At 37.9% G+C, this 10,203-nt stretch overlaps 2 protein-coding genes across 4 annotated transcripts; one reads left to right on the top strand and one right to left on the bottom strand.

Annotated features, from left to right (window-relative positions):
• Positions 1-984: 984 nt before the first annotated feature.
• On the bottom strand, positions 985-7,049 carry fuca2 (alpha-L-fucosidase 2). The gene is made up of 7 exons (XM_017699962.2): positions 6,729-7,049; positions 5,630-5,817; positions 4,425-4,764; positions 4,086-4,296; positions 3,565-3,755; positions 2,583-2,688; positions 985-2,464 (listed from the first exon to the last, which is right to left on the bottom strand). The coding sequence occupies exons 1-7, from the start codon at positions 6,914-6,916 to the stop codon at positions 2,327-2,329; spliced, it is 1,362 nt and encodes a 453-aa protein (XP_017555451.1). The 5' UTR covers positions 6,917-7,049; the 3' UTR covers positions 985-2,326.
• Positions 6,383-10,045, top strand: LOC108428722 (putative deoxyribonuclease TATDN3). Of its 3 annotated transcripts, none has more exons than XM_017699966.2 (10): positions 6,383-6,570; positions 8,258-8,289; positions 8,385-8,460; positions 8,564-8,648; positions 8,727-8,789; positions 8,901-9,010; positions 9,181-9,236; positions 9,353-9,465; positions 9,584-9,664; positions 9,757-10,045. In XM_017699966.2, the coding sequence occupies exons 2-10, from the start codon at positions 8,265-8,267 to the stop codon at positions 9,898-9,900; spliced, it is 753 nt and encodes a 250-aa protein (XP_017555455.1). In that variant the 5' UTR covers positions 6,383-6,570; positions 8,258-8,264; the 3' UTR covers positions 9,901-10,045. The 3 variants fall into 3 exon arrangements, with proteins under 3 accessions (XP_017555455.1, XP_017555454.1, XP_017555452.1); XM_017699965.2 differs by lacking the exon at positions 6,383-6,570 and adding an exon at positions 7,849-8,009 and having other exon boundaries at positions 8,258-8,290; positions 8,387-8,460; positions 9,587-9,664; XM_017699963.2 differs by lacking the exon at positions 6,383-6,570 and adding an exon at positions 7,849-8,009 and having other exon boundaries at positions 8,258-8,290; positions 8,387-8,460.
• The last annotated feature ends 158 nt before the right edge of the window (positions 10,046-10,203 follow it).

Here is a 10,203-nt window from a genome sequence, read left to right as displayed (position 1 = left end):
TAGCTGCTGCTCCTGCATTTCCAGCATCCTGATTATTCCTGTCAAAAAGATGAACGCAGCTGTGGTTTAATAGCCAGCATCATAACTCTCTGTTTGCAGACAGCCACCCTGAAGCTGGCAGAACTGATTGTGGCCTAAATGACCCTGAAACTCATTTATTACCCCTGACGGTGTCATGCTGGGACTGCACCAGGGCAGCACTCTTACTAGCATAGAATGCAAGTTTTTTGTGAATGTTCTCATCAAAATGAGTAATTCCAAAAGTCATGGACACGTCTTCCAAGGCATTCTGAGTGACCTAGATGCTTGATGTCACTGGCAACACTAATAGAAGGCCGGACTCGTGGAAGCATGTTCATATAACAGTTATAATGCATGCAATTCTCTTCAACAGAATGCTCTTTTTTGTTAAGGTACACATATACTACCCATGAAAACCCTTTTCCTCACCCCTACTCCATCACACTTAATGTCATGGAAGACAGGCTATTAGTCTCCAAGTGAGTATCTTCGCCTGCACTCATTCATACCATGTTAAGTTCAGTAACCACTACCTATCAGCACAAAAGAAAAGCTAGTAGTGAAGCACTTCTGCCTACAGCAATGAGTTAGAAATACAGTTTAAATAGGAACTACACCTCATTGTTCATTCAAACACTTTAGCCCCAGCATAAGTTGAGGGGGTCTGTGATCTGCATAAACAGTGTAGTGCTATTCTTGGCACGGCTGTCCTGAATAACTCAGATAGGGAGTTTCTTGGGGGAGGGAGGTAAGCACGTGTGTCTCAGTGTGGCATGTGATGCTCTCAGATTCCCAGGCCTTTCGTAAGTCGACTATGGCAGGTATTTCAAACTCCCACACACAGGTCTATTCAAATTAGCTTGTTTATGTTAGTCTTCTTTACTTTTCCTAGAGTCATGAAGATGAGAGATTAGAGGGTACTTTAGACCTGCAACATATTCAACAAACCAAAACACTAAAAACTTAAAGCAAAGGTTTATTTTATTGATATTAAATTCCTTACACTGATATTCACCTTTTTAGATGTGTACAGGATACAGTATCACCTTATATCACCAAATTAATATCCAGTTAAAGGGGCTATTTAATACAGGTTTTTCATTTTTAGGAGACATTTCTGAGAAGATTACATATGATAAATAACTTGTACAGGGAAGGAGGAAGTCAAAGAAAATGAGAGTTTCCAAAACTGGAGTTAAAAAAAATTATTAAAAGATGCAGAAAAAATGCGACTCCTAACAACCGAGCAAGCAAGACAACTCAGAGCTATGGGTCTCAGAGGATGTGTAGCTGTCAGGAAGCCATTACTGAGAAAAGGAAATAGACAAAATTCAAATCATGAGAAGCCTGAACTTCTAAGACTGAACTTCGGAGGTGTGGAAAGAATAAGATTTCTTTAAAACCTAAAAACAAGCCTCCTGAAAGGAATGGAAGCTGGAATAAAGGTAAAGTGTGGATGAAAATGTTTTATTATATTTAGTTGTTGATGCTCTGTGCAATTTTCTGCTAAATATATTTTCTGCTTTTTTTTTTTTAATTGTAGTTAACAGCTGTTTTGACTGAAAATTAAATAACTGCACCAAAAAGTTATAAACTTGACTTTAGATAACCAGGAATGTTTGTGTTTTCCAAAAGCATCATAATATTAACATCATCTGAACTATGATGTTCAGAGCAATACCCTTCTAGACTACAATGCTTTTGAAAAGCTAAGCAAGGCCTTAAATTTCAACCAGAGATGGATAAATCAGTAAGTGCTTATAAGGAGTAGCTTTCATAATGGTCAGAGTATCTGTAAACTAATAGCTTCACAATGTATCAAATTTGTATAGTTCAGCAAAGATTTCAAATGAATTCTCTGATGATTTTTAAAAGGCTAAGGTCAGTTTTTGTCTAATTCACTGACATATGTATCACTGCAGCAACAGTTTAAAACAAATATACATTCTTCCCTTATATCACCCTGAAACAGACAGTGCCAATAAAATCTGATAAAATCTACACACACACACACACACACACACACACACACACACAAAAATTATCAAAGGAGGGTTATCATTCATTATCCGTTCATACATCAAAGTTCACAGTATTACCAAATTAAATTTTTTTAAAGGAAAAACACCTCAAAGATAGTTACACCCATAAAAACTTTGTGCAAGATAAAAAAAAATCAATTTTGAATGTAATCTGAATGGCAATGTGGATGCTTGCCATGCCCTTATGACCATTAAAGCAATTCAAATAACTGGTCCCTCGAGAACATGGTTGTTGAGGGCAACAAAATGTCCCCAACTCCTGACTAAGCTGCACCAGTCAGTCGCAGAGTCCAGGCCCAGGAACAAGGCATCTCTACAGGAGACAGAGTAGGCAGGTAAACCTGTAGACCACTGGGTTTTAGTGGATCCCATTTCAGTGGTTTATAACCCAGCATTACCACCTGGTTTGGATAAGAAGCAAAAAAAAAAAAAATTGACCTCAAAAACAGGATTACTGTTAAAATGTTCTGTATAAACTAAAAACGCACATCATCAAGAAACAAGCAATAAATATATTACCTGTGTACTATCTGACACAATAGGGTCACTCAGAACAACATATCCATTATTTGGCCATGAAAGCAAAAATGCATAAATTGCCTTTTCTTGTGGTCTCCATGTGTACCTTTTAAAAGAAAAACAATCACAGAACTTTTTTAGAACTGGAAAACTGGAAAACTGATACATTTGTCTGCTGCTATTAAGTCAAGACAAAACTAAATAGATCGATATTTTCACTCAATACTAAGATCAAACACTGAGGTTGGAGTTCTGAGCGGCTTCTGCCTGTAGCTAGAAGGCCGAACAACCCCTCATAGGTGCAATAAGACTGACTAACGGAGTAACAGAGAGGAGATGCAGTGGCAGTGGGCATTGTGAACACTGTCACAAGAATGGAAGGTGAGGATGTGAATTTATAAGGCATTAGATTATAAGAAGGAGGAGGTTCAGGCATGTTCCTACCCCCAAACTTCAATTATAACATAAATACATTTATAGTTTTTGACAGTCATTTTTAAATGCAACACTACTGGTTCTTTTTTGATTGTGTCAGCTTGTCAAACATCAGAAAATAATCACAAAATCATATGTCATGCATCATGAAAATAACCTGGAGTATCATGATACTATATTTTTGCCATATTGCACGCCCCTAAATACTGTGATGACAAGACGTATTCCCTATTAGATTTTTGATCAGCTAGGGCATCAGGTTTCCAACAATGATTCAAACCAGGAGTGCACCTTACCCAAGATCATCAGCATATCTTACATTACCCAAGTAAACAGTAGCGCTACCAAAGCCCTGTTAAATGCAGACTTTCATAATCTTATATCTATATATCTCAATTTTTTATACCTTCTTACATAGGTAAAATGTTTATTTTAATACATTTTTGGCCCTCAGACAAGGTGATCTCACAGCATCAGTGTCAATATCATTATAAACTGTGATCAGTTGTGTGCTACTCACTACGAAATTGCACTAAAAGTAACTCACCAAATCCCAGGTGTAACACTGTCATTCTGAGCTCTCCATGCAGTAGTGTTGTAGATTCCTTCCCCATTAACATTCAGCCACTGTCCCATCTGTCTAAGTCTCTCTTCAAATAAAGGAATGATGCGGCCATCGTGTGTTGGACCCACATTCATCAACAAATTGCCCCCGCATGATACAGTCTCCACAAGGGTCTAGAAAGTGATCAGAGGAACACAAACATCATTATCTTAAAATTCATTTATCTGATATTTCACTGGCAGTTAATTACTGTTCACTTTGATATCCTGCATATGTATCTATTTTGATGGTTTTCAGTGCAAACCTATGTAAACATTGTTTTTTGCTGTAATTGAAAAATGAACACTACATTTCAATATGACAACAAATACAATGTACATCAGACCTAAGCTGATTAATGTCCAAAATTTCATGAGTCTGCTGTCCTTATTCTGAAGCAAGTCCTCAAAAGATTTCCATGTTCTTTACACAAATTACAAAGTGCCACTCATCACTGAACTCACCTTAACCAGCTGCTCAATGGTGAGGTAGTCACTGAATTTAGCATCCCTTCTAAAGCCCCAAGAGCGCTGGTCAATGGTCATACAGTTCTCCCATTTGTGCTTCAGCAGGTGTCCAGGGTTGTAGCGGTCAGTGCAGGTGTAGTACCCACCATGCTTACATATACTATCTTTTCCCCAGCGATCGTTGGTCACAATTGTATCACGTACTGGGCTGTAAATATACAAACACCATGAAATATATATGGTTATACTAGGACACCGACATCTAGTGAATGCTACACAAAAAAACACTATTCACAATATACAGTAATGCTGAGTTACATATGAGAACATCTTTACCTTTCATTGTATAGCCAGGCTAGAAACCCTGTACTATTCCAGTACTTGTCAGGGGCATCACCGTCTCCATCAGACCACAGCACTTCAGGTTTGTACTTGTTCACAATCTCATAGAGCTCAGGAAGGGTCTTCTCTTGTGGAAACAGAGTGGTATTAAAATTGTTGGCAGCATCTGCTCTGAAAAGAGGGTGAAACCACTCAAACAGAGAGTGGTAGAGTCCAAGTCGCAGGTCAGTGTTCTGCCTCAAAGCTCTGGCTAACTCATCCACCAGGTCTCGCTTTGGCCCGATATCCACTGCATTCCAGTTCCATGAGTACTTTGAGCCCCAGAGAGTGAAACCTGAGGGATTATAAAAGTTTATTTAACTTCACTTCTTTGTATTTTAATTATATTTTGGTATGTATAGCAAGTTCCAACTATATACATATATATCTAATAAATATATTAGATTTTGTAACCCCAAATATACAGCACCTTGTCTTTAATGTGTTTTAAGTGTAAACATGAAAAGCTTCAAACTCAAAGTCAGCTGAATGAAGTACGTTATACTCAAATAGCAGAACTGTAACTCCAGAAACAAAGCTCCCTCAGAGCAAATTAAAGTTCACCATTGTGGATTACAGAAGCAGGAAAAAGGCGCTGTAGAAGTGAAAATAAATCAGTAATTAAGACACATGACTGGGCAATATAATAATACAATTGTACAGTTACTAAAATACAAAGTTAGATAAGAAATTTAGAACTGCATTTTGACAATTCTGGATGCAAAGTCCTGCATGATTTTTACAGCTAAACAGCATGAGCTTTATGACTATCAGGCTGAACATAAATGTCTGTTACCTCTTCTGGAAGTGAGCTTTTGTAGATTATAAAAATAGCAAGAACCATTTTAACACATCCTTTAATGATGAACATCAGATGGAGATGGAAAGTGCTTGGTAATGAAAATTCGTGAAAAATGCTTATTTACATGTTTTCAAAAAAAAAAAAAAAAAAAAAAAAAAAGATTACTGGCAGCTTTCCCCCCACATTTATTGGTCTGGAGTTTGCCCCCAACTGCCTATATCAGGGCTCTTGGAAAATGGTTTACTGATTAGAGTCACAGCACCATCTGCTGGACCCAAAATTGGTCAAACACAGTCCTTAACAGTATATGCAGTTGGCTCCTTTTTCACAATGTACTTCATACACAAGTCACACTAACCTTCATGATGTTTAGTTGTAAGGACAATATACTTTGCTCCTGATGCTGCAAAGATATCTGTCCACTCCTCAGGATCGAAGAACTCAGCAGTAAATTGTGGCGCAAAGTCTTGATACTGGAATCCAGGGGGGTAATTCTTTGCCATAAAGAACACATAGCTTGGTAGTTTCTGGCCTTGCCAATACCACCTGCAGACACATTTATTTTTAAGGATTTGTTTACTGAATCCTGTATATGCCATACAAAAGAAACTGTAGTAATACTACAACAAACTATAAAATATCTCTAGTTCTGTATCTTATAATAATCTATCATATTTTCACCAGTGTATAATACTCCTGTAATACTGTATTAAAGTAATCTACAATACTTATGTAGCACCCATATATATCAAACTACAATAATCATTTGAATGTACTGCAGGATTCTCATAGGACTCAGTTAGAAATACCTTCAGCATTAAAGATGTTTTCATAAGAGCTAAGAAATGTAATAGTTTTTAGATTTGCAAGTATAATTAAAATATGAAGTGAAATTGAAGCTTGTACAGCCCACCTCTGAGTACAAGTTAAAAGACATACAAAAATTAAACCTCTGAGTAGAGATGGTAGAAAACCGCTTTTTCTTTTCAGATTTGATTGATATTTTAAAAATATCTGAAAATACTATAGTATGTTCAACACATGCTTTCGCATGGTAGTTTTGGGTTATGCATTCTCTAGCCTTGCTGAGGACTCTTATTGTGGAGGACCATTGGAAGTGAGTGTGCGGGAGCTGAGAGAGGACGAGATGAGCGGAGTCAGAGAGAAAACTCTTAGAGAAAAGCTTTTTCTCCATCGGAACACCCCTAACGTTAATTCGTTCCACCTGCAATATCCAATTTCGCATTTTCTTCTGTTATCGCCCGATACTGATAGCAGTCTCTACTTCTGACGACACCAGTAAGTTTCAATACAAAACCCTCAACAGCTTCATTTACACCCTATACGACCCTCTTCGGTAGAGACAGCGGGTCGTACTGTCTTGGCAGTTTTAAACAGATAGACTGTTTTAAACATTTATTTTCGCTATCACTGCAAATACAACATGAACAACTTACCAGAACCATTCGCTTCCGTAACTGGGGACCGAAAACACACCCCAGTGTATAAATATGCCAAACTTAGCTTGATCAAACCACTCAGGCAGAGGTCTGGAATCTATCGACTCCCACGTCGGTTCATACTGACAACAACATCTTCCCAAAAACAAGAAGAAGAGTAGAAAACACAAACTCCGTGTTCCCATTGTGCGCTACTTCCCAGGTCTACTCAACTAAAGGGAAAGTTCGTCTTTGTGGGCAAACACTGCAAATCACATGATATTTTCTACTTTGTGCTCATGTGATCACAGAACCAGTTAGGCGACGCCAGAAAACTTGTAGAGAGGGGAATGAACACTCTGTAATGTCTTCCGGGTTTCTCATACGCTAGAGGGCGCTCCCGAGCGAGTTCAAAATGAATGGATCAAGATATTTTATCAAAAACATATTTTATACAAGCTTAACACTATTAATATAAAATAATAGTCATTTCCACTTAACTACATAGCACATTTTAACACCAATGTTATATTTTTAGCGCTTTTGCATTGGAGTGAAAGGAGTTTAAAACGGCGCTTCATGTACGTCCGCGACGTCTCTGAGCACGAACAGCCAATGAGCTGCTCCTCTCGCAAAAAAATCAGCATTCAGTAGCGGTAATGCTAATGCACTGTTGCCAAAAACCCGTTTGCTGTAGAAAAAAGAAAAATATATAGACAAGTTTACTTTGCTTTGTTATTGAATTACATCTTTCTAGTTTGTAAAATTAAAGGAAAGTTGTAGGCGAATGATTAGAAACTATTTAACTTTTCATTTTTAGCCGTTTAGCTCCATTCACCCCATTTAGCGAGGACTCGCTCGTGGGCGCCCTCTGGCGTTGTGCGGGCCAGGTTTTTGATATAACTGGGGAACAGGAAGAGGTCAGGCTGCTCATAAACCGACTCTAACATTAACAGAGTCGGTTTATGAAGAGCCTGGCCAGGAAATAGTTTTACTGTATATACGTATGTAGTGCAGTTGAAGTAAACGCTTTGCTGCAGATGTGCGTGAACGCTGCAGATCGCTATAACATGCGGAAAAATGCACAGCAATGACTTATAGATCAGACAAACTACACAAATCCTGCGCACAACGTGACCTGCGTAATATCCGGCGCAGAAAAGCTAAGCTTGCGTGAGCTATGGTTGATACTTTTCTAACATAAATAAAACTCTTACAGTAGACGTCTTACTTTAACAAGTGCCCATGCAAGGATATATCGACTGTCACTGTCATATCTCTGCTGGAGAATTTGACGATGTAAGATCTCTATTTTTTTGCACCCTTAAACCATACGCAAAAGAAATACACGTAAATCCATCAAATACATTTATGAATATGAATTTATGAAATTGCCAAAAAAACCTTTTTTTTGCTGAATATAGTACGCGGGATACATTTTGAAATGACCGTTTATCATGCATAAAAAAGTACATGAAAAAAACCCATAGATTTGTTTTCCACCTATGAAATAACAGCCTATTTTTCCCCTTTATTTTCCCTTAAAGGACATTGATGATGTTATTGTGCAGGCAAAAAAGGTAATATTATCCATTACAGCACATTCTAAAGCGTGCCTTGTCCTAATGTATAGTGTTGTATGAGAAACTTGTTTGATAGCTGGTGTTTCATTTCAGGCTGGAGTTCTGGCTCTTCTTGCAGTGGCAGAACATGCTGGGGAGTTTGAGAAAATCATACAGCTGTCACAGAGGTGGGCTTCATATATGCATATGACAGGGCTTTGAGGGATAATCTTACTTGCAATTATGAAAATGTAAAGTAAAATGCAAGTAAATGGTTCTATTTTCTTTCAGGTTTCCTGGTTTTGTGATGCCCTGTCTTGGGGTTCACCCAGTTCAAGGCCAAGACCCAGCACACCCCCGGGGGGCATTACTAGAGGTCTGAGCTGGAACAAAGTTTATTTGTGTTATTTTTCCTCAGATCTTTCAGTTCATACTAATTGTTTGTCCTTTACAGGATCTAGACGCTGCCTTACCCTTAATTGAAAAATATAAAGAACACATTGTGGCTATTGGTGAGGTAAGGCATATAGTACAGTGCTCTAATGAATTCTCGGTATTTTTATTTTCAGTAAACTCTGCCTCACAGTTAGTGTCACAATCCAGAAAATCGCCTTTGTGTTTGATGCAGGTTGGCCTTGACTTCACACCCCGGGTAGTTGATAATGATGCAGGAAAAGAAAGCCAGAGACAGGTGCTCATTCGTCAAGCAGAGATTGCGAAGCAGCTGAGTCTTCCTCTGTAAGTCTCAGATGGATCATTCAGTCATGGTCAATCCATACGTGTATGTAAGCTGTTTAATCAGTACCACATATAATTCTTGTTGTTGAAAAATGAAGATGCATGAGTAGGCAACTTTTATTTTCCTTTGCATGATGCAGCAAAGTAAAAAAATAAGATCTGTCCATCAGGAATGTCCACTCAAGATCTGCTGGAAGACCTATGATTCATCTTTTAAAGGAGCTAGGTATCCTGTCATTAACACTACAATGACAAAAGTTCCATTTGTCGATCTCTTGTTGAATGTATTAATTTAATGTTGTGATTATTTATAACAGATTATTTTTCTGTTCTTTGTACTAGGTGTAAAAAATGCCCTTCTTCATGCATTTGATGGGAAACCCTCAGTTGCAATGGAGGGTGTCCGTGCAGGGTATTTTTTTTCAATACCACCATCGATTGTAAGAAGTGAACAGGTAATCATCTGGTAGAAGTAGTCTACTAAACCATCAAATTGAATTTTAAATAAAAAATGTTTGCATTTTAGGACATCAGTATTTGTCATTAGTCAAATATTTATTCTTTTCTGCTAAGAAGCAGAAACTTGTGAAACAGCTGCCACTGGAGAATATGTGTCTGGAGACAGATTCACCAGCACTTGGACCAGAGAAACAGGTATAGCCTGTATGAGTTCTGAAATCTTTGCAAATGTTTACATTTTTGGATTTATGTATGTTATCTTTGCTTTTGTTGCTGTTGGACTGCAGGTGCGAAATGAACCAAGGAATATCACTGTTAGTGCTGAGTACATTGCCAAAACCAAAGGAATTCCCTTGGAAAAGGTCATGGAAGTCACCACACTTAATGCTCTCCGTCTTTTTCCCAAGTTGAAGACATTTATCAAAATGTGACCGTGGCAAGAAGACATCTACCAAGATCTAAACAATGTAGTGCAGTCTGTAGTTGGTCAGCGACTCTGTTTTGTTGTTTCTACTCTGTATTCAAGCATACTGGATTACAAATAAAAATGACTGTAGTTTTTGGAGAGCTATATAAGAATGTCAACCCTTTTTGTTCGAAGAGATGAATCATCATACATCAGCGAAATTGATGTATGGTGGTTCATCATACATGGCTAGATATAAAGGTTCTGCAGGAACATTTTTTGTTCATCAAGGTACAAACAAAGTAAATGTGTCCTCAAAGATACATTA

This window comes from Pygocentrus nattereri, chromosome 10, assembly GCF_015220715.1.
Source record: "Pygocentrus nattereri isolate fPygNat1 chromosome 10, fPygNat1.pri, whole genome shotgun sequence".
Classification (NCBI taxonomy): Eukaryota; Metazoa; Chordata; class Actinopteri; order Characiformes; family Serrasalmidae; genus Pygocentrus; species Pygocentrus nattereri.
The sequence above is the reverse complement of the archived record's forward strand: the minus strand, read 5'-3'. Positions and strand labels throughout refer to the sequence as shown.

Coding starts and splice junctions, on each gene's coding strand:
- fuca2 (XM_017699962.2), bottom strand. CDS start 6,916: ATGGGAACACGGAGTTTGTGTTTTCTACTCTTCTTCTTGTTTTTGGGA. Junction 4,765..5,629: donor TACAACTAAACATCATGAAG/GTTAGTGTGACT, acceptor ATAATCCCTCAG/GTTTCACTCTCTGGGGCTCA. Junction 2,689..3,564: donor AGTGTTACACCTGGGATTTG/GTGAGTTACTTT, acceptor TTCTTTTAAAAG/GTACACATGGAGACCACAAG.
- LOC108428722 (XM_017699963.2), top strand. CDS start 7,956: ATGCAAGGATATATCGACTGTCACTGTCATATCTCTGCTGGAGAATTT. Junction 8,790..8,900: donor ACATTGTGGCTATTGGTGAG/GTAAGGCATATA, acceptor TGTTTGATGCAG/GTTGGCCTTGACTTCACACC. Junction 9,011..9,180: donor AAGCAGCTGAGTCTTCCTCT/GTAAGTCTCAGA, acceptor TCTGTCCATCAG/GAATGTCCACTCAAGATCTG.